Here is a 24115-nt window from a genome sequence, read left to right as displayed (position 1 = left end):
ATGCTTGTTTACATTAGCATCTTCCTGTTCTTCCTCCTCGTGAGGCGATCGCGGGTATTCCCTCGGCGATCGAGTCCGCGGGACCCGTGACCCGACTCATGGAGCTTTCCGTGGGCGCCCGCGCGCTGGCCGCCTCTTAAAGGGGAACGTACAGGCACGTGATTCTGCCTGTAGGAGCCCTTCTGCCCCAGTATATCTGCGTGAGGCGGTCGGCAAGAAGTTATATGTCGTTTTTACTGAAATTTTGCACTTGATAAACCATTGCGCAAATATCATGTGACATGACATAAAAATTTGGAACTGCCATGATTTTATTCTCCAGGGCCTCTGTTTTCAGAAAATGTACAAAGATTTAGAGATTTAACTAATCATCAGGCCTTATTACATTTTTAAATATGTGGGCAAAAAAGGCTCTATCAGTGAAAGGGTTAAAGTTTCCCTGACACGTGAGAATTATTTAGGCTGTCATTGATTACCCCTCTTTTTGAGAATGCTAATATCTTGCTGTTATGGTTATGCATTGTCCCTGGCCTGGAACAAATATAAAAATCGGTAAAGAGTATAGAGATAAGGATCTGACTTTCTTTTGCTGCGTGTTTCCTGTCTGTGGCTCAAAAATACCAGTTACACGCAGCCAGGGAACAAGCATATTCAGAAGGCATCCTGCAAAAGCAGCCCTCATATTTATCTCATGCCACTCTTGGGCATCACCAGTGTGGTGATAGGAACATAACTGTTAAATTCTCCATTTCAGGGTGAGAGTACTTAATGTACTTAGGCACTTCATGCCTCTCATTTAGCCTCTTCCATATTGAGCAATTGTCTTTCTGCTTCTTTGGACATAAGTATGCATGGGCTGTTCTATCACTGGTCCTCTTGTATATTTGAGATTTGACAGATTTTTTCAGCCTGTCATTTCTGAGCTTGGAAAACCTCCATCTTGGAATGAAGAATTCCACAACCTTTGTTATCACCACACTGCAGATGGCTAAAGATTTGTAAGCTGTCCAAGGTCAGACTGGGACACTGGGGCCCTCCACATAAAGTTGTGTTTTGGTGCCCGCCTTGCTCAACACCAAGTTTTTCATCACAGCACAAACGTGTTCATCCAACAACATTGCATTTATTCCTAACACCATAAAAGGACAGGAAACAATTATACTTTCTTTATCGTACATCACAGTACACAGAATTAGGCTAATATTCATTACCTACTGGGTTATACGCCATCTCTAGGTGAATGGACACTGGTAGACAAAGTCTTAGGCAGGAAGTGATCCCCTATATAACCCCTCCCATACAGGAAGCACTTCAGTTTTTTTTTTACCAGTGTCTGCAAGGTGGATGGGCACGTTTGTTAAACTCTCTGAGCTCCAGGTCTTTAGTTTCAAAAATGGTTCTTAAATGAATCAAGGGATTGACCGATCGGATCCATTTGACACAGGCCTTATATGCTTAGATAAATGGTACCCGAGCCTCGCAAAGAAGATGAAAGATCTTGCAAGGTTTTGCCTGTAATGCGACCTCTGGGGGCTGGACCCTGCATAGTGGAATCCTGGAACCACAGAGCTAAGACATTCCTGCAGGGTGCTGTACAGGTCCAAGGGTGTGGACTCTAAAACATGAAAGGGTACCCAGTCCTTGAAGGTCCTCAAGTGACAGAAACCCACCCTGATGGGTGAAAATAGGGCTCTTTCTAAGGCTGCCCTGCGCCTGGATGGGTAAGTGAAACCCCCTTATTTATTGTGGGGTGCCCCAGTGATTGTAACAATCAGTCAAACTAACTAGAGGCTGGACACCTGTGTGTGATGACCAAAGGGGGGAGTTTTGGGCTAGCTGTCAGTATTTGCAAAGAGTACCTTTTTTTTTGTTGCATGCCCATTCGCTGGGACCGCGCACAGGCGCGGAACATCTCTGGTGCACAGCCAGCTTATTTAAGCTGTGTATGCCACGCATGCAGTGCTTCCAAAGAGCAGCTGTGGGACACAGAGCAGACTCTGGACCAGGCATTTTCAGCAGTTCATTTCTCCTTACCTGGGTCACGTGAGTCAGCAGGTGTTGCTTGGCAGCCTAAGGTGCTTAGCAGGATTGCTGCATAGGGGCTTGGTGAGCCCTATTAAGGGGTCTCCCTTCTAGGGTATGTAAATACTAAACCCAGGTACTCCCTTTTTGTGGCTTGCAATGTTTTCAAAAAAGAGGAGTGGGGTTAACACTACAGGGAAAGGCACACCTATGTCATCAGTAGCTCCTGAGGAGCCTAGTCCTATCCCTAGTGTTGTATCCCCTGAGAGACCAGGCTTCCGGGCAATCTGAGCCGCTGCACCTGTCTGGTATTGTGCCTACAGTCAACACTGCTGCTTCACTCTTTGTCACCAGGGATGAATTATCCTCAGCCCTAGCTGGGTTAGAGCACAGGATTGCTGGCTTGATTGCCTCCATTCCGCAGGGTGGCAAGAAGAGTGACAGATCCCCCTTACCTGAGCCTCCTAATTTGGAGCAGGAATGAATTGAGAATAGGGAAGAACTTCCCCTTGCACCCACTGTTGGAACAGGCGGTGTATACTGATTGGGAACATCCTGATAGAATTTTTGTTCCTTCTAAGAGGGTTTCCCTTTTATAACCCATGGAGAAAAAGTTTGTTAAGAAGTGGAGCATGCCAGCCGTAGATGCGGCAGTCTCTTCCTTAACTACTTAAAGACCGCCCATCGCAGTTGTACGTCGGCTGTTTGAAGTGGAATACCGTTGTTATGGCAGCAACTAACGGCCATAACTGTAGTATTCTCTTCAACAGCGGGCGGTCCGCTTTTAGATAAAAGTTCTCTCAGTGGCAGATTCGCCGCAAGATCACTTTTTTCAGGGGGCGGAGAGGGCCCCTCCTCCCGTCGTGCTCCTGTGGTCTCCGCCGCTTACTGGAGCCGCTCGGCTTCACACCATTGGATGGCGGAAGCAGCGTCAAACGTCACTTTTGCCCAATGGTCTTAAAGGGGATTTTTTTTATTGCATTTTAGTGTAAATGTTAGATCTGAGGTTTTTTTGACCCCAGATCTCACATTTAAGAGGTCCTGTCATGCTTTTTTTCTATTGCAAGGGATGTTTACATTTCTTGTAATAGGAAGAATAAAAGTGACCCAATTTTTTATTTTTTTTTAAAGTACAGTGTCAAAATAAAAAGTAAAGTAAATAAGAAAAAATATAAATAAAAAATGTAAAGCGCCCCGTCCCACCGAGCTTGTGCGCAGAAGCGAACGCATATGTAAGTCACGCCTGCATATGAAAACGGTGTTCAAACAACACACGTGAGGTATCGCCACGAACGTTAGAGCGAGAGAAATAATTCTAGCCCTAAACCCCCTCTGTAACTCAAAACTGGTAACCTGTAGACATTTTTTAACCTCGCCTATGGAGATTTTTTAAGGGTCAAAGTTTGTTGCCATTCCACGAGCGGGCGCAATTTTGAAGAGTGACATGTTGGGTATCAATTTACTTGGCGTAACATTGTCTTTCACAATATGAAAAAAAATGGGCTAACTTTAATGTTGTCTTATTTTTTTAATTAAAAAAAGTGTATTTTTCCCAAAAAAGACCGCTGTGCAAATACGGTGTGACATAAAGTATTGCAATGACCAGCATTTTATTCTCTAGGGTGTCTGAAAAAATATATATAATGTTTGGGGGTTCTAAGTAATTTTCTGGCAAAAAAAAATAATTTTAACTTGTAAACACCAAGTCTGAAAAATAGGCCCGGTCCTTAAGTGGTTAAACAAGAACTTAACTTGTCCGGTGGATAACGCACAGGGCTTGAACGACCCTGTTGACAAGAAACTGGAGTTATTATTAAAGGCTTCCTTTTCTTTGGCCAGTTCAGCTATTCAGCCAGCTGTCGCAGCAATTGGAGTCTGCAAGTCCTTAAAGGATCAGGTCAGACGGCCTGACAGTCCTAACCAAGAGGATGATCCTGCTGAAAGCAGAGCAAAGTTTTAGGCTTATCTGACAGTAATTCCTCTCTGTCCATCATCAAAACCCTTTCTAGTCCTTGGTATATAACGGATTTGTTATAACCTCGGTCCAATAAGCGCTGATGAATGACCTTACATTCTAGTTCAAAGGTTGAGTTTGTTGAACAGTTACGTTTAGCTCGAATGCGCCAAGGCAGTTCCGCCACTAACAGGGCGCTAGAGCCAGAGGCAAGCCCCAGGCCAGAAGAAACCCTGGGTCCAAAACTCTTCTAAACCCAGGACCAAGCCCTCCTTTTGAGGGGATGCCCTCACTTTATTGGGTGGAGGGAAGGCTGCTGCACTTTGCGGACATTTGGAGAACAGTGGTTCAGGACGAGTGGGTCACCTCGACAGTATCCCGCGGCTACAAGCTGAAATTGTGGGGGGTTCCCCCTCAGAGGTTTCTAATGCCGAGGACACACAACCAGTTTTGCCATCGGAGTAAACTCCGAAGGTTTCTCCGACGGAATTCCGCTCAAGCGGTCTTGCCTACACACGGTCAAACCAAAGTCCGACCGTCCAGAACGCAGTGACGTACAGCACGTACGACGGGACTAGAAAAAGGAAGTGCAAAAGTGATCACACCACCCTTTGGGCTCCTTCTGCTAATCTCATGTTTATCTCGTGTTAGTAGAAGTTTGGTGAGAGACGATTTGCGATTTTCAGCTTTCTTGCTTGTTAGTCTGTTAACTGCTCTTCAGTTTGTGCTTGTGGGTTTGTATCTGCTTTTCAGAGCATGTAGACAGTTCGTATCTGTTTTTTCAGTGTGTTCTTGTCTGCTCGTTTTTTGATTTTCAGCTCGCTCTTCACAGGCCTTGCTGTTCTTCAGTGCCTTCTGTTAGTGCATTCTGACCAGCCGACCGTTTTGAAGCCATGTTGCATGTACATAGACGCAGGCTGGTGTAGTACCACAGCCTGGGGACATAGATATCATCTGCTACTGGTCCTGATCTCGGGGAGTCCTGGACCATATTGGGCTCAAAATTATATGGACTCCTCAAGATAAAATTTTTTGTTTACACAGACTTGATGTGTGCCCTGGGGCCAAATGGCTTTGCAAATTCCCAAAGTTTTTCCAGCCCTGCCTTCCTCTTTATTTTGTTAACCAGAATAAATGGATATTTTATTTTGAGAAAATACTTGCCTATATGTGTTTTTATTAAAATAGGACAGATTGTTTGTGAGTAGGCAGGTACATTTCAAAAAGACAATGTCAAATTAACAAGGGACACCAACCAACCTCCTTGAGGTTGCAAAATACAAGATAATAATGTTATTGTGGTAACATGACACACCAAAAAAAAAAATATGGAGATCACTAGAAAATGATTTTGCAATAATCCAAAAAAAAGGAGATCTTGATGAAATAAAAAATAAAAAAAAAACATATATGAAAAAATATTTCAAAACATTATTCTGGAAATCTGGTTTTAAAATAATAAAAGATTATTCATGAGATCATGAGAAATAATAAAGAAATAAGTTTGTGAGAACTCTGTGTGAATATCGGCAGCAAAACAAGTTCATTCTTCTAGCATTATAAAGCACAAAAGAATGCACTGCATTAAAAGATCACAGAATTTGCAGCGTGAGGAATGTGCTAGCTCCATTACGAACTCTAGTTTTACCAGACCGATCGCTTCCGTCTCATACTTGTTTCTGAGCATGCTTCGTTTTTGGTACATCGGAACAGCATACAGACGAGCGGTTTTACCGATAGTAATTAGTTCTATCGGAAAAATGTAAAACATGTTCACTATCTAAGTCCGTCAGAATTCTCGACGGAAAAAGTCTGATGAGGCATACACACGGTCGGAAAATACGATGAAGAGCTCCCATCTGACTTTTTCTGGCGGACATTCTGCTCGTGTGTGCGCGGCATAAGATCCAGCGTTCCCTTGGATCCTCCAAAGAGAAACTTATTGTTTCAGGCACTACATCATTTAGTGCATCAGGGAGCGATTGGGCAAGTTCCGAAAGGGGCTCAGGGTTTTATTTGAACCTGTTTACGGTTCAAAAACCAAACCGGGACACAAGGCCCATTTTGGATCTAAGATCCCTGAACCAGTATCTATTAATCCAGTCCTTTTGGATGGAGTCTGTCCGCTCAGTAGTAGCCTTGCTCCAGATGGGAGACTCAACACACAGCCAATAATGTCTAAACCACTGGCAACAAAAGTGAGTACACCCCTAAGTGAAAATGTCCAAATTGGGCCCAAAGTGTCAATATATTGTGTGGCCACCATTATTTTCCAGAACTGCCTTAACCCTCTTGGGTATGGAGTTCACCAGAGCTTCACAGGTTGCCGCTAGAGTCCTCTTCCACTTCTCCATGACGACATCACGGAGCTGGTGGATATTAGAGACCTTGCGCTCCTCCATCTTCCTCCCCCACAGATCAATAGGGTTTAGGTCTGGAGACATGCTTGGTCAATCTATCACCTTTACCCTCAGCTTCTTTAGCAAGGTATTGGTCGTCTTGAAGGTGTGTTTGGGGTCGTTATGTTGGAATATTGTCCTGCGGCCCAGTCTCCGAAGGGAGGGGCTCATGCTCTGCTTCAGTATGTCACTGTACATGTTGGCATTCATGGATCCCTCAATGAGCTGTAGCTCCCCACTACCAGCAGCACTCATGCAGCCCTGACCATGACACTCCCACCACCAAGCTTGACTGTAGGCAAGACACACTTGTCTTTGTACTCCTCACCTGGTTGCCGCCACACATGCTTGACATCATCTGAACCAAATAAGTTTATCTTGGTCTCATTAGACCACAGGACATGGTTCCAGTAATCCAAGTCCTTAGTCTGCTTGTCTTCGGCAAACTGTTTGCGGGCTTTATTGTGTATCATCTTTAGAAGAGGCTTCCTTCTGAGACAACAGCCATGCAGACCAATTTGATGCAGTGTGCGGCGTATGGTCTGAGCACTGACAGGCTGAACCCCGACCCTTTCAACCTCTGTAGCAATGCTGGCAGCACTCATACGTCTATTTCCCAAAGACCGCCTTTGTCCTGTTAAACCGCTGTATGGTCTTGGCCACTGTGCTGCAGCTCAGTTTCAGGGTCTTGGCAATCTTCTTACAGCCTAGGCCATCTTTATGTAGAGCAACAATTCCTTTTTTTTCAGATCCTGAGAGTTCTTTGCCATAACCTTGTAACAGTAAGGTGTCACATGACACGGGGGAGGGAAATGGCTAAATGGGCCCAGTTTGGACATTTTCACTTAGGGGTGTACTCACTTTTGTTGCCAGCGGTTTAGACATTAATGACTGTGTGTTGAGTTATTTTGAGGGGACAGCAAATTTACACTGTTATACAAGTACACTCACTACTTTACATTGTAGCAAAGTGTCATTTCTTCAGTGTTGTCATATGAAAAGATATAATAAAATATTTACAAAAATGTGAGGGGTGTTACATATATATATATATATATATATATATATATATATATATATATATATATATAATATTATCTAATTTTGTTGTGTACTCTTTGCTGGGTCTTTGGGATGTGGCTGTATTCCATTGTTCTATTGTGTCTGTCTGCCTTAGGTATTATGGGATCTGTAAGTGTTTTTGCTGTGAGGATGGAGGGGGATTCCTCCAACAGCTCTCCCTGCTATTTGGACAGTCTACCCTGCCCGGCATGCAAAGGGGGGGATTGTCCCGAATATTACCTGTGTACCTGTGTTTCAATAAACAGTTCATGTTGAGCAACCAAACGAGTACTGCCTAGTTTGTGGTTGTCAGCAGTTGGAATATCTGATATTTATATTTAGAATGGGAGGAAGTGGTATATGACGAAAGCACTCAAGCAGAGTGTTTGACGTTTCGTTAGAGACTTTCTAGCCTCCATCGATATCGAGGACGCATATTTACACGTACCTATCTTTCAACCTCATCAAAGGTTCCTGCGATTTGTAGTAGAGGAATGTCATTTTCAGTTTGTCGCTCTGCCCTTCGGGCTTGCCACAGCTCCCTGGGTGTTCACAAAGGTCATAGCACCAGTATTGGGTCTTTTTAAAGGCCAAGGGGATCTTGGTGCTCGGGTACCTGGACGACCTCCTGCTCAGTGATCACTCACTACAGGCTCTAAAACAGAGCATAGCCTGCACAAGGCGGTATTTGGAAAGCTTGGGCTGGGTCATTAATACTGAAAAGTCAGCCTTGAGACCAGCTCAAAGTCTTAAGTATTTAGGTCTGATTCTAGATACGGTCCAGGCAAGGGTATTTTTGCCACCCGTAAGGATCTGTGCCCTGAAGGATCAGGTGCGTCAAATAAGGGGCACTAGACAACCCTCCATTTGGCTCTGTATGAGTCTTCTAGGAAGGATGGCGTCCTCCTTCGAGGCAATGCCCTATACCCAGTTCCATTCCAGGCCTATGCAACAAGACATCTTGTTGGCTTGGAACAGGAGAGGGCAAGCCCTGGATTATCCCGTGTTCTTATCTCATAGGGCGCGCTGAAGCCTAAACTGATGGTTGCAGGATCAGAACCTGTGAAAGGGAAGATCCTTCCTCCCGGTATCTTGGAGAGTATTGACCACAGATGCCAGTCTCTCGGGCTGGGGAGTGATATTAGAGGGTCTCACAGCTCAGGGGAGATGGTCAAGGACAGAACAGAACCTGCCCATCAACATCCTGGAGTTGCAGGCAGTACATCTGGCCCTACCGTCCTGGACAGTGGAGCTTCAGGACTGCCCTATCAGGGTTCAGTCTGACAATGCCACTGCAGTGGCCTATATAAACCACCAGGATGGTACCAGGAGTCATTCAGCTCTGAAGGAGGTGAACCACATACTAGCCTGGGCAGAGAGACATGTGCCGGTTCAATCAGTGGTCCATATCCTGGGAATAGAGAACTGGAAGGTAGATTATCTGCTGGGGGAATGGTCCCTACACCCGAGGATGTTCCAGGAAATTTGCCAGTGTTGGGAATGGCCAGATGTCGATCTATTGGCATCCAGGTTTAGCTTGAGGACTTCTTCTCCGTAATTAATGACAACAACAGGGGGATAAGGTTTGTCCATGAAAACAGCTATGAGAGGATCAATTTTCTCGATCTCACTATCTCTAAGGAAGGTGATACGTTTACAACAATTTCTTTTTTTAAGAAAACGGATCGAACTCTTTTATTCCCATTGGGAGTTGCCACCGCGATCCGTGGCTTAAATCCATTCCGAAGAGCCAGTTCACTAGAATGAGGCGCAATTGCACTGACATCAGAGACTACAGGATACAGGCTGATATCATATCCAAAAGATTGGAGGAAAAAGGATACAATAAAGAACTTCTAGTTAAAACTAAGCAACAAGTGGAAACCATTGACAGAGCCTCCCTGTTGAATGAGGCCCCCAGAGACAACTTGGGGGGACCATCATTACCGTTCATTACGGGCTTTTCCATTCAACATTATCAGATCACAAGGATCTTGCGAAAACACTGGCACCTCTTAGAAAATGATAGGGTTATCAAGACAATTTTGCCCAATAAACCACAAATTGTATTTAGGGGGGTCCCCTCGTTATGGGACAGAATTGCCCCTAATGTAGTGGACCCACTCAAAAGATATCCTTTTTCCAGAATCTATCTGGCTATCATCAATGTCGAAGGTGCCAGATATGTTCACTTAATAAGAGTAAACAGAGGAAAACAGAGTCTTTCGTATCCTTCAGTACTTCTAGGGTCCATAAAATTGAGCCTTTTGTCACATGTAGCACTAAAGGGGTGGTGTATTTATTGCAATGCCCTTGTGGGTTGCAATATATAGGCCGCACCAAACGCCCCATGCAGGTCCGCTTAGGAGAGCATATCACAAATGTTAAGAACGGATATCAATACCATTCGGTATCAAAACATTATGCGTTACACCACAATAGGAACCCTGCTAACACTTTATTTTTGGGGATAGACAGGTATAGTGCTCACTGGAGGGGTGGATCCTTGGTCAGAGAATTGTCCAGATTGGAAATGACTTGGATCCATCGTGTCCGGTGTTACACCCCCCATGGTTTGAATATTTATACCGATGTGAACGCTTTCATTGATAATGGTTAAATATGTAATTTTATGGCCTTGGTCTGAGATTATGGTGTCCGGAGGTGGGTGAATAAAGTATGGGAACCCCCCCAACCCCCCCCCCCCCGCCTCTTCCATGTAGTTTTGAGTTTTTTAGTCCTTTCTAAGTTTTTTTGAGTCAATCTAGTCTGTTAGACAACTGACACACTGATTGGATATTCCTGATATCCCTATAGTTAAATTTGGTCACTAGGGAGTAAGATGCATGGGCTATACTTCATCAAGAAGTTCAGTCCATTCAATAAGCATAAAGGTCCACTAATTTGTTTTGGGCTTTTTTAAGTAGGCATTATTTGTAAAAAATTATGACCATCTTAGTAATTCATCAGCACATGTTTTGGATAGCATAGGATAACTAATACCCTTACGTATGCTATCTAGATTTGAGGAAGTGACGTATTTTACCTCTAAAGGGAATCCCCTTTTTTCCTGACAACTAATTTATTCTTCGATAATGAATTTTTTAAAGTATAATTGAGATTTATTTTTATAAAATATTATTTTCTATATCCATTCATATTTAGGTTCCATATGGTATCCTAATATCAATTTCTCTTTGAATCTCATGTTTCATTCCCACACGGATAGACAGCAGCGTATAGTTAAATATTGATAGGGATGGTGTGACCTCCTTGCCTATATTATTTTTCACTATAATTCAATGGGTCACTCTATGCAAGTAATTTTTGAGCCTAAGGGTTAAATCACCAGTTTTTTCTGGCCTGAGGCTATATTAATACCATTAGGTCACCAGGGCTTTTAAGGGTCAAATTACCAATTTTCTAGCCTTAGTCAATAACAGTATTAGGCCACTAGGGCACCCTTATATGCTGGTGATCTGATGCTTTTTTTAAATATTTTTTTATTATTTTTTATTTTTTATTTATCATTTTTTATTCTTTATATTACTCATTACTTTCAGATGTGGTATATTCCGATCTGAATCTTGGAGTCCCTTTGGTATCCAGGGTATCATTGTGGCTTGTACGCTATTGGCAACAATAGAGTGTATAGGCTTACTTGGTCTTTTCTCTCCCGCCCTGACTTTGATTACATTCTTATTAACAACACACAGGTCCCGATTGCCCTATTCAAAGATGGCGGCGGTGGCCTCGGACGCCCTGATCTCAGAGGGGGGCGTTCCCTTGTTTGAGTTCCCATATAGGTGGTGTGTCAGCACGCCGCCTGTACCCCAGGAAGACGACAGATTTGTCAAAACGGCGTAGGGAGGAGCGGCGTGCTGACGTCTTCACCACACCACGCTGAACCCGGAAGGAACGGGCAGCAGCTGAAGCCGGCCAGCGCATTTGTGATTTTAGAGGCGAATTTATACTGCACATTTTGTAAGTGCTTTTCTTTTATCTAATAAAGTAGCTTTTAACTGTATTACGCTATGGAGCATTTTTCTTTATGTTTATTCATGGATTGGGAGCGGAAACATCATCATTAGGCTGATTTCCCGGAGAGGTGGCTTGTGACACACATCCTGACAGAGACCCAGTGGCTGGGGGACACAGCCACATGCGTGTATGATCTCTTTGACAGGAGATCTTTGGATCTGGTAAGGGGCTTACTTACTTGAGGTGGAGGAACTCCCTACAATACCACGCTCCCTAGGGAGACAGTTTTTTTCTTGCACGCTATACATCACTTGAAGAAAGGGTGTCTTTCTCCCTCTATCCATTAAGTTTCTGTACCCACAAGGACTTTAATTTTTTGATTATATGGACTCAATTTAATTGTTTTGATCACTGAATTCTTATTCACCATCATGCATGTGATTTATGTTTTTCAGTTATTGAATATTTTTTACTATTTTGCTTACCTTTAATTGTCACTAAATATTTTGCTTACGTTTAATTGTCACTTAGGTGGTTGTATTCATCATGATCACGTTCATTTACTAGCAGCGCAGCCTATTATTTGTACAGTTAGTAAGGTGGGGGTTGTCTCACATTTAAGGTTGCAGCAGCATTTTGTGGTTATTTTTGGTTTCTTTTTTTGCTTTGTTCTTTCACTGAACACGTGTGGAATATTTTCACTTAAGGGATAGCGGAGTATTTTTCTTTATGGTTATCCAGGTTCAACAACAAGCTACATCAGTTTGTGTCCCGAACAAGGGATCCCCTGGCAATCAGAGCAGATGCTCTGGTAGTTTCATGGAGTCAGTACTCCCTGGTTTATGCTTTCTCCGATCCCTCTCCTTCCACATTTGTTGCGCAGGATTCAGAGAGAGGGAGTTCCAGTCAACCTGGTGGTACCAGCCTGGCTCAGAAGGCCCTGGTTCCCAGAGATTGTGAGTTTAGCAGTAGACGGGCCATGGACGCATCCACGTTGCCCCGATCTATTGTCTCAAGGTCCTATATTCCACCCCAATTTACAGTCTCTAAATTTGACGTCATGGCTATTGAAGCCAGGGTGCTGAAGGATTGTTTCTTCTTGGGATCAGTGGTGTCTACCCTAGTAAATGCTAGGAAAGCAGTCACTAGGAAGATCTATAATGAGGTCTGGAAGACTTATATTGCTTGGTGTGAAGCCAGAATATGGAAATACATGATCGGGAAAATGTTTTCTTTTCTACAGTCGGCTGTGGAAATCAGATTGACTTTGAGTACAATCAGAGGTCAGATTTCAGCCCTGTCAGTATTTTTCCAAAGGCCTTTAGCCTCCCATTCGCTGGTCCGACCCTTTATGCAGGGAGCAACTCATTTGCTTCCCCCTATTAGGTCACCTATGTGTCCTTGGGACTTAAATTTGGTGCTGTCTGTCTTACAGAAACAACTATTTGAGCCTATCAAGGAAATTCCATTAGTCATGCTGTCATGAAAGCTAGCCTTCCTGATGGCTATCACCTCGGCTAGAAGGGTGTCGGATTTGGTGGCCCTTTCATGTAAGGAACCATAACTACTGTAATTCTTCACCACGACAAGGTGGTGTTGGGTCCTATTCCCACCTTCTTACCAAGGTCGTGTCGGCCTTTTATTTAAATCAGTAAGTGGAAAAGATTTTCCCCCTTGCGGGACTTTAATGGCCCTAGTGATTGAAAATAATCAATCATCGTGTGTACGCAACACAGTATAAGAAGAGTATTTAGAAAAATATAATTTTATTTATACAAATCTATAAAAAAGAAGTAGATGTATACATGTAAACACAAATAATTGCTGATGAACAAGAACATCAATGTGGCCTATCAATAACTGTTATACTCATAGGTCTCGGACTACCATGATGGAGTAATGGAGTCCAACGCGTTTCAGAATCCCTTCTTTCTTCAGGGGTTTATTTATAGATGAAGAGTATTAACAATGATTTATAAAAGAATATCAGCTACAGACACCATAAAAAAAGCAGAGTCGATCCAGAGAGCACTAAAAAAACAAAAATACCTCCCTGCACCAGCAGGATATCAACGAGGCCCAGCAAGACCAAGTACTGGAACACCCCCAAAAAGCCAGGTATGTGGCAGAGGGTTTGTATTATGTCCAGTAAAAGATCAAGAAATCTGATGGTGCAAAGTGTCCCATAGAGGTTCAGAGGAATGGATGGCCACCGTGTGGGCCATTTTGTTTATTTATTTCACTCAGACCACAAACAGCACTGCTGCAACCTTGAACCTCATCCTCACTCCTCAAAGGCTCAGAGCAGGCAGTTGTCTGCAAGCAGTGCTAATGCATCCTTTTTCTAATACCTCTGAAGGGTACTTTAAGACAAGTGGCTGCTCTGTGCCCTTGGGGAGGAGGAGGAAAAGGGTGCATTAGCTAGATTTACAGTTAATGCAGGCCTACAGGGGCTGCTAATCTGCCCTTTATCTCCTCCCCTACTCCCCAGGGACACAGAGATGGCAGTTGCCCCTAAGTGCTGCTAGTGAAATCTTTTCATCTTCCTCCTCAAAAGTTGTAGAGCAGCCACTGGCCTGCCAGCACTGTTAATGCACCCTTTACCACCTCCTTGTCTGCTAATCCAGACATAGGATTGGCCAGGGAGAAGTGCATGCAGCAGCAAACCCTACAGCTTTCCCAAATCAGGGTTTATTTTTGGGAGGAAGGTATATCATTTTTTGCTTGGGCCTTTTTTCTGCTTGGGGTCTGCAGCAGACACTTGTTGCTGACACAGGAAAAGCTGTCCTTTGCTGCACATCACCGCATACTTGTCGGATATAGTTGTGTGCACCAAACCACCACATATTTATCCCTATTGTCATGACTGCAATTAAATTTAGACAATCCCTTTTAAAAAAAAATGTCAGGAGGAGGCAGAGGTTATACATGCAAAGGTAATGATTATTTGTTACATAGTTCATCTGGCTGAAAAAGACAAAAGTCCACCCAGTTCAACCCACAGTGGAAAAAAAACACACACAAACAAACCTTCATATACACAATCCTATACCCACAGTTAAACTAAAAGAAGACTAAAAAAAACTTACTGTTAAGAAGCCTTTCCATATTTGGATGTTAAATCTCTTTTCCCTTCAGGCGTAAACAGTGCCCTCTCTGTAATGACCTTAAAGTGATTACCACTTCAGCCCCAGAAGGATTTGCCCCCTTAATGCCCAGGCCATTTTTTGCGATACGGCACTGTCGCTTTAACTGACAATTGCGTGGTCGTACTATGCTGTACCCAAACAAAATTCAGGTTATTTTTTATCCACAAATAGAGCTTTCTTTTGGTGGTATTTGATCACCTCTGCAGTTTTTATTTTTTGCGCTATAAACAAAAAAAATGCCGACAAGTTTGAAAAAAAACAATATTTTTCACTTTCTGTTATAATACATATCCAAAATATGTTAAAAAAACACATTTTCTTCTACATATTTTTGGTTAAAAAAATCGCAATAGGCGTATATTGATTGGTTTGCGCAAAAGTTATCACGTCTACAAACTACGGGATAGATTTAGAGACTTTTATTTTTTTATTGTTTTTACTGGTAATGACGGCGATCTGCGATTTTAGCGTGACTGCGACATTGCGGCGGACAAATCTGACCCCAAATTACACTTTTTGGGGACTAGTGACATTATTACATTGATCAGTGCTATAAAAATGCACTGATCAATGTATAAATGACTCTGGCAGAGAAGGGGTTAACACTAGGGGGCGATCAAGGGTTTAAGTGTGTTCTAACTGTAGGGGGGATGAGATCACTATTCCCGATCACTGAGAGCAGAAGATCTCTGACATGTCATTAGGCAGAATGGGGAATCGCCTTGTTTACATTGTTTGGCAAGTGGTTAGAGAGGAGCTCCTGGCTCCTTTAGAAAAAATTTAAAGTCAGAGGCTACAAATACCGTAGCTGCTGACTTTTAATACCAGGGCACTTACCTGTCCATGTATCCAGTGGTGTCCTCGCCCGAGCCAATTCTTCTGTCAGCTATCAGGTGCCGCCATCTTTACTAAGGGGCTTGTGGTTTCTAGTGAGCATGTGCGAAGCGTACTGTGCTTTGTGAATGGAAGGCTGTGGGAGAAGGAGAGGGGCCAAACTCTGGCTCGCCACGGGCAGGTACCGGCTTCCCAAAAGGTGTCAAATGTATCAGCGTAGGGGAAGGAGGCAGACAGGTGGAGCTCTGCTTTAACTCCACACCAAGTTCACTATATAGACCCCTGTATGTATTTATATATATAGATCATATCCCCCCTAATCTCCTAAATAAATTCAGTTCAGTTAATCTTTCCTGAGCTCCTTCATGCTATTTTGTTTGCCCTTCTCTACATTTCTTCCAGTTCTCTGATATCCTTTTTGTGAACTGCATATTCAAGATGTTACTAATGATTTGTATAGGGGCAAAATGATGTCTCTCTATCTGTAGTCTACACCTCTTTTATTGCAAGAAAGGATTTTGCTTACTTTGGAAACACAGCTTGGCGTTGCATGCTATTATTAAGCTTATGATCTATTAGAATCATAATTTACAGATTAACATTGTTTATTTTTATTATTTTGTATTTTTTTTTTTTGTAAGGCCATCCTTGCTTTGGTCCAGCAAGCACAGCGGAACAGCAATTAAAACTGGTCGTTTACTTAGGCAGAGGGAAGTCCTAGGTCTCGATACCACCTTGTCCCTTACAATAAGGTGGTCAGCTCAGACACTCATATCACAGAGGTGATGGCTACAAGGAATACCTCCTTGTAGGTGAGAGTAGAAAGAGTAAAAAGTATTGAAAGTAGTGCACATAATATAACCTGCAAGACCCCAGTCACTCCCTGCAGTCCATTAGGAGAAAAAAAGCACAAATAGCCCTACAGCTCCTCTGTGATCAGAAGTGATCCAGCAAGTGCAAGACAAGACAAGGAACAGGTAGGGCATAGGAATCTGTTACGAAAGCAATATCTCACCTATATCAAAGTAAGCATCCACGGTTATACAGAGGTGTTAACAGTTTAGTGAGGCAAGATGCTTTGGAGTTTGCATCATTGTTGGGTTGTTGCAAAGCCTGCACTGGCACACTGAACCTCCTCTCTAAGCTGACATGTGTGGCCAACCAGTGTATGCTTAACTTTTATTTTAGTCATGGGCTTAGGGGGTGTGGTCATTGTGAGCAATATCATGTGAGGTTTGTTTAGGTGCACACTGTTGTTAAACATATATTTTTTCTTTTAAATGTTAAAAAAAAGAAGGGAAAGATCACGATTTAAAAAAAGTAGAGGTATTTACAATTAAAGTGCAAGCTATCAATCGGTTGTTGTGGCCAAAAGGAATTTTTGATATACACATCTGTGCACATACATTGCAGCATTGCAATGCAAAGAAATCAAGCATTGTTTGTTAATGTACAGTAGATGAACACCCAGCCACTTAAATCCCGTATAAGCATTAACATGGTGAGATAAACTGGAAAGTCTATTTTTATTTTAAAGGTTAGTTTTACCCCCCAAAAAAAGATCAGCTAGTGATACTGAAATAAAGGTCTTTGTTTGAGCACTTTGGGTTATGGGGTGACAGCACTCTGCCCCTGTATCCCACGATCTCCTGCCTGTAAATCACCCTGTCACCCAGCCAAAGCAGACTATAAGCTTCTGTGCTGATGCACAGGCATGTTCCATTGCTGTTACTATCTCAAGAAAGAAGCCTGTTAAAAAAAAAAAAAAAAAAAAAACACCAGCTACCATTCTGAAATATGCCCTGTGAAAAACCCATTGAAGCCTGTTATCACTGTAGTGCACGTTGATAGGAACCTGCAGAACATTAGCAGCACTGAGGCTGAACTCCAAATAACTTTCCTTTTACCCTTATCCCCCCTGCACTGCAAGAGTAAAAAGCTTGTTTTTACCTAGGGTTCCAATCAAGTGTATGTAGTTCTTTTATCCCTCACTCTTGCAGGCTACTCCTTCCATGCAACTGCTCCCCACAGTGTCGTCTTCTCAGCCAGCAGCAACAGCTCAAAAACTAGTTCTGGCCAGCTTGCTAGATTGTTTTAAAAACGAGCTGAATGTATTCCTAAATTGGCAAAATATAACTGGATATTAACGCTTATAGGTTATACCACCAGAGATTGTTGATCATGGGAATATGCAATTGCTTGGGGGATCAGGAAAAAAGGTTTTTCGCTCATTGGTTCAAATTGGATCATGATTTCTATGTTTTTTTTTCCTTCCTCTGGATCAACTGTGGTAGAAGGATTGTGTATATGAAGGTTTCCTATTTATTTATTCTTTCTTTTTTTTTTTTTTTGCTAATGATAAAAGGACTGTTTTTTTTTTTTTCAAACCTGACAAATTATATAACTATATACAATGCAGGACCATCAGTAAATTCCCTGTCAGCAATAAACATTCAGTTAAGCCGGCCATGGATGGAGTGATTTTCTTTCCTGCAACCATGGGCAGTCAGTGTTGATGAGGGAATCCCTTCTGCTGATCCATTGTGTTCTCCCGGTGCGAGGGGAGGGGGCATTCCTGGCGGGAGAACACGGTGACTACTATTTGCAGCCATAATTGCATTGATCAGTTTGGGTACATTCGCCTACTGAACCATCATAGATTCGTACTATGGCTGACTTAAGGGTTTACATCTAAAACAATTGGTGCCCCTTGTTCAAACTTCCCCCCTAGAAAGGAGATGCCACTCTCCAAGCCTTACAGATCGTAAGAGAAAACCTCCACCCTCGAATGTCCGGTGCAGACTGTGCACAAGTCTATGGAAGCAAGAAAATCCCGGACTGCTGCACTCTGGAAACAGACATCTTTATTTCATAAGTAAAATCCAACAATAGCCATCAAAAATATGATCGGAGGATAGTGTTAGCTCTTCAAACTTCCCCTTGTTGTCCCTTACAGGCAATCTGATGTAAGTTCAAAGGCCAGGAAGTGCAATATAGGTAGTTGATTATTGTGGCAAAATCACGCATTACAGTGGAACCTCGGATTACAAGCATAATCCGTTCCAGGAGTATCCAAAGTACTCGCATATCAAAGCGAGTTTTCCCATTGTAATCAATGGAAACGAAAATAATTTGTTCCGCATTGACTTCAATGGGATGCAATACCGCATGCGGCCAGAGGCAGGGGGGCGCCAGAGAGCCTTGAAATGGCCGAAAAGGCCCGAATACACTTCGGCTGACCTCAAATCTCGGAAAGACTTCCTACCCGAGATTTGCCGAGGTCAGCCGTGCTGTACTCGGGTCTTTCCATGCATTTCCGAACGTGACTTTTGGCTCGGCTCAGGCGCCCCCCCCCCCCCCACCTCAGGCCAAAAGCGGTACTGCACTGCTGGGTTTGCTCCTAACTCATATTAGACTCAAACAAAACCTCATCCCTAAAGCCTAGTACACACGGGTCGAATGTCGGGTGTCATCCGCCGGGTCAAAAGAAACTGGCCGACATTTGGCCTGTTTGTATTATTATTATCATTACACAGGATTTATATAGTTTGCACAGTGCTTTACAACGTTAGGGCAAACAGTACAGTTCCAATACAATTCAATACAGGAGGAATTAGAGGCCCCTGCTCATTAGATCTAAAAGGTAGGGTCAAGTCCTACAAAAGGGAATAGCTGTGGGGGATGAGCTGATGAAGAAAATTAAAATAAAGTTGTTAGGTGGCGGCAGGATAGGCTTCTCTGAAGAGAAGTTTTCAGGGATCGCCTAAAAGTGGATAGAGTTGGAGATAGTCGGACAGATTGGGGTAGGGAATTCCAAAGGATGGGACAGGCTCGGGGGAAATCCTGGAGGCGGGCATGAGAGGAGGTTATGGGGGAGGAACGAAGAGAATGATTTGGTTGGTATTTTGAGACTAGGTTAGTGATGTAGCTGGGGGCCGAGTTGTGGATGACTTTGTAAGTTATTGTTGTTAGTATTGTAAATTCGTTGGGTGAGTGGCAGCCACTGGAGGGATTGGCAGAACGTTTTAGCAGATGCTGAATGGTTTGTAAGGTGGATGAGTCTGGCAGCAACATTTATGATGGACTAAATAGGCCAATTTAAAGGTAAGCCAATGAGGAGGGAGTTGCAGTAGTCGAGGCGAGAGATAACTAGGGAGTGAATTAGGAGCGTTGTGGTTTCAGTGGTTAGGAATAAACGTATTTTGGAGATTTTACGGAGGATGAGGCAGCAAGCTTTGGAAAGTGATTGTATGTTGGGCCGAAAGGAAAGTTCGGAGTCTAGGTTAACACCTAGCACCCTGGCATGCGGGGACGGGCTGATGGTTGTGCCATTCATCTTGACAGATGTCTGTTTTGGACAGGTTGAGTTTGAGGAAGTGGTGTGACATGCAGACTCATATGTCTGTTAGTAAATTAGTGTGTACGGCAGCTGTTCCATCAGGAAGACGGCTACTTGGCCGGCTTCTGTCAAAGGAGCATTACTGAAAAAGGTCTGCTGATCGGCATCCAATCAGCTCTCTCAGCCACTTGCTGATGGCGCTGACTGGGGTGTAATGCCAGGGGGGGACTGTCCCCCTGTCAGAACACAATAGCTCAGCAGGGGAGATCGTTGTGCTAACGTTGGATTTGTTAGTACAGCGGCTTCTCCTGAGCGCTTTAGTTTTTGAGCCTGCTGGGTTGAACAAAAAATCAAACACTAGTGTGTACCAGGCTTTAGTATCAGTTCTACTAGTGATAAAACCTAATATATTCAGAATTAGCATATCCAGAACATTGATTATATTATTATATCTATAGAATCATGCTTTGTTTAACTAGGACCATATCAGAGTGCAGTGTAAAACTTATTTTTGTGTTACTATGCATTATGTATCTTTTAGCTGTGGATTTAGTTGCTTGGAATCCAGCTTTATTCTTAGAGAAGTATATCAAAAAGTACAAAAATATATACGTAAAGATTAAACTTATTTTCTTTTTTGGTTTGACAGGAACTGTGGAAAATTACTGCCTCCCCCCTTATGTGACCTGTTTATAGAAGACCTACTGTATAACCGCACAGACCAGAGCCGCTAATGATCTGAGAATTATACAGAAATATATTGTTTGCTACTGAAAATATATATATATTTTTTTTGCATAAACTTGTCTTGGAGAATGCAGTTTTTGTGTAAAGTAGGCTTAAACGATGGACATTGGACTGGGGGGGGGGGGGGTATTTTTAACAACTGGTAAATAATTATTTTTATTCATTGCTTTTTTTGATGATCATGCCTAGTTTTATTTCAATGTATTGATGTCATCAAGACGAAGTGTAAACAGTGAATAAACATATGCAGATAAGGCAAAAAAAAAAAATATCTTCTAAGATTTGGCACAAACAAAAAAGCAATCTCACAAATTTTAGAAGAGTTTCCTCTCTAGTTTTTCTAAACTGGACATAAAAGAATAATGCCAGTTCTTGGTGTAGAAAATTATAGTTAAGCGCTTGTTCATAAACTGGTGATTGTATTCACAAAAAGGATTACACTAGAATATAGTTGTCTTGTTAACATATACTGAGAATAAGTAAGAGAAGCAATCCATAACATATTTAAAGCTGAATTCCAGGAATAAAGCCACTTTGTAAAAAGTGTAGGCACACTATGAGTCCTAAGTGGTACATTACATCTCTTGAACTTATCTCTATTTAAATCATAGAGGTTTATGGCTCTGCTGGAGCATACACTGACACCCAGGGTTGTGTAAGAGAGGCACACAGAGCAGCTGTGCCTGCCCCTCCTCTCTGCTGCCCAATGGGAGAAGCCTTTGTATGTTGTGAATGAGTTCAAATAATACAAAGGCTTCAGTGATTGGGCAGGAGGAGGGGAGGTGCAGGCATAACAACTGCACCAACTCTAATGTTAAAGATGCTTAGATCTGAAGCATCAGCTTTGGGCTTATAGTAATGCAGTTTAGTCATCTTCCACCAGTGCAATAAAACTGTCAGATGTAAATAATAGAGATTAGCCCAAGAGATGTCAAACAGCTTTTTGGACTTAACTCATAGTGTACCTTCACTTTTTATAAATAAGCTGGATTCCTGGAATTCAGTTTTAAAACAAACCTGTAAAGGATGGAATACAGGAGCTGTTACTTCTCAGATGATGTTTAAAGGTTCACAGCTGTCATCCTAATTCTAGCTGACTATCTAGTAAGTAATGAACCTGAAACAATTCTGAATTCCTGTCCTAGTTGTAGTTCAGTGGCTCTTTAGATACAAAAGCATAGATGATAGTCCCAAAGACTACACAATTATAAACATGTCTCAAATATGCAAATTAGTGGAATTGTGATCCATTTAAAAATATAAAAAGACATCAGTTTCAGAATTTTATAAACAGTTTTATTGTTTTCTGGATCATGACTTGCTAATTTAATGTAATTGTAAGCTAAAACAAAGCTACTCAAGCATAAAACGCATAACACATGCAGTTTTGTATTACTATGTTCTTTTCTCATTTTACAAAATTATTTCTTTTATTACTAAATGTTTTATCACAAGGACCTGCTATATTTGCTGCATACAAGCTATGGCATTTTTTTTTATGTGCAAGTAAATCCCCAAAGATTTTTACAGGGGGGTGTTGCTTCCTAAAATAACACTTTTATTCATTGAGGGGAGCAGACAAAGAGCTATTTAAAGTAAAGATAAAATAACACTGTGTGGCAAAAAATACAAACTCTTAAAGAAAAAAAATGTAATATTTAGATGAAAAAATACTGTAGCTTGATCAAATAACATAACACAACTGAAATAACTTATGCAACTTTTAATTATTTCTAATGTGTTAATACACACAACAAAAAAATATACTAGAAAGTTAGCTGATGAGTTAGCTGATGGGAATGAGTAATAAAAGTTTATTTTTATAGTTAGGATTTTTTTTTTAACCACTTCAGCCCCAGGAGATTTGGCTGCTGAATGACCAGGCCATTTTTTGCGATTCGGCACTGTGTCGTTTTTAACTGACAATTGTGCGGTCATGTAACACTGCACCCAAACAAAATTGACGTCCTTTTTTTTCCCACAAATAAAGCTTTCTTTTGGTGGTATTTGATCACCTCTGCGGTTTTTATTTTTTACGCTATAAACAAAAAAAGAGCGCCAATTTTGAAAAAAACGCAATATTTTGTACTTTTTGCTATAATAAATATCCCCATTTTTTTTTAAAAAAAGCAAATTTTTTCGCAGTTTAGGCCGATACTGTATGTATTCTTCTACATATTTTTGGTTTAAAAAAAATCGCAATAAGTGTATATTCATTGGTTTGCGCAAAACTTATAGCGTCTACAAAATAGGGGATAAATTTATAGCATTTTTATTATTATTTTTTTTTACTAGTAATGGCGGCGATCTGCGATTTTTATCGGGACTGCGACATTGTGGTGGACACATAGGACACTTGTGACACAGTTTTGGGACCATTGGCATTTATACAGCGATCAGTGCTATAAAAATGCACTGATTACTGTAAAAATGTCATTGGCAGGGAAGGTGTTTAACACTAGGGGCGATCAAGGGGTTAACTGTGTTCCCTGCTACAGGTTTCTAACTGAAGGGGGAGGGGACTGACTAGAGGAAGTGACGGATCGTGGTTCCTAGCTAATAGGAACACAGGATCTGTCACTCCTCTCAGAACAGAACAGGGATTTGTGTGTTTACACACACACTTCCCTGTTCTGCCTCTCGTGCTCACGATTGCTCGTCGCCAGCGGTCATCGCGACCGTCGGCCATGGGTATCGGCATGCCCGCTGTGAAGCGGGCGCATGCTCCTGCTATCCCTATGCCGTGAGCTGAGGTATAGCTACGATGGTTTGCTGGATCGTGCTGACCCGCCGCCGTAAAATGACGGCGGCTGGTCGGCAAGGGGTTCAGTACTAAAACAGTCCTATGAACATTATCTGTAAGGCTCCTTTCACCTGGGTGCCTCCGCTAAGCAGAATCCGTTTGCTCAGCGGGGGATCTCTCCGCTGATCCCCGCTGAGCTGGCGGACGAGAAGTCCACCTGAAAAACTGACAGGCGGACCTGATCGGGCAGCCCGTGTGAAAGGGCCTAAAGGCAAAATCATATGAAAGAAGCAGGATAAAACCCATTAACTTTTAGGTAAACATTAATGCAAAAACAAATAGGTTTATTCAATTGTGCCCGAAGTGTGGTCTGCATTCTTTAGTAAATTATTTTATGACAAATGTTTAAGCCATCCTACCTCTAACTGTATGATTGGTGGCTGCATCTGTCATAGTGCAAGCAGTTACTGCTTATAGGACAAGAATAGTGCAAAATGAACCAAAAAATGCCCTGTTTTTTTTTTCTTCTCTTAGCTAAATTAAAGATACCATGACCACTGTTGTTTGAACTACAATAGCAATGCAATTCATATAATTTAAATAAATACTTTATATTTTTATTGTATTTCTCAAACATTTTACTGTTAAATTTGAATGTTACATTTTATTAAAGGTTGTGATGATACTACTGTGTTGGCGTTATACTGATATATGGACTGTATAATTATATTAACAAACAAGAACACTTGTTCATAAAGCAATTCACTAATTGGACAAAATGGCATATTGATACTTGTATGTCTGTCAGTGTCTGGACTAATGTAAAAATGACATTTCAAAATCATCAATGGTCCCCACCAATTTGAATAATTATTTGCATGCTCC

At 42.1% G+C, this 24115-nt stretch overlaps 1 protein-coding gene across 8 annotated transcripts in view; it reads left to right on the top strand.

Annotated features, from left to right (window-relative positions):
- METTL22 (methyltransferase 22, Kin17 lysine) overlaps positions 1-23915 on the top strand; it is a 625143-nt gene extending 601228 nt beyond the window's left edge. For 3 of the 8 annotated variants that reach the window (XM_073632991.1, XM_073632990.1, XM_073632988.1), the window contains one exon: positions 13294-13503. In XM_073632991.1, the coding sequence (XP_073489092.1) occupies positions 13294-13374 (81 nt within the window). In that variant the 3' untranslated portion in view covers positions 13375-13503. Of the gene's footprint in view, positions 1-13293; positions 13522-20389 lie in introns of those variants that run through there. The other 5 variants (XM_073632997.1, XM_073632995.1, XM_073632992.1 and 2 more) reach the window with 4 other exon arrangements.
- Positions 23916-24115: the final 200 nt, after the last annotated feature.

The sequence above is a fragment of the Aquarana catesbeiana genome, linkage group LG06 (assembly GCF_042186555.1).
Source record: "Aquarana catesbeiana isolate 2022-GZ linkage group LG06, ASM4218655v1, whole genome shotgun sequence".
NCBI lineage: Eukaryota > Metazoa > Chordata > Amphibia > Anura > Ranidae > Aquarana > Aquarana catesbeiana.
The sequence above is the reverse complement of the archived record's forward strand: the minus strand, read 5'-3'. Positions and strand labels throughout refer to the sequence as shown.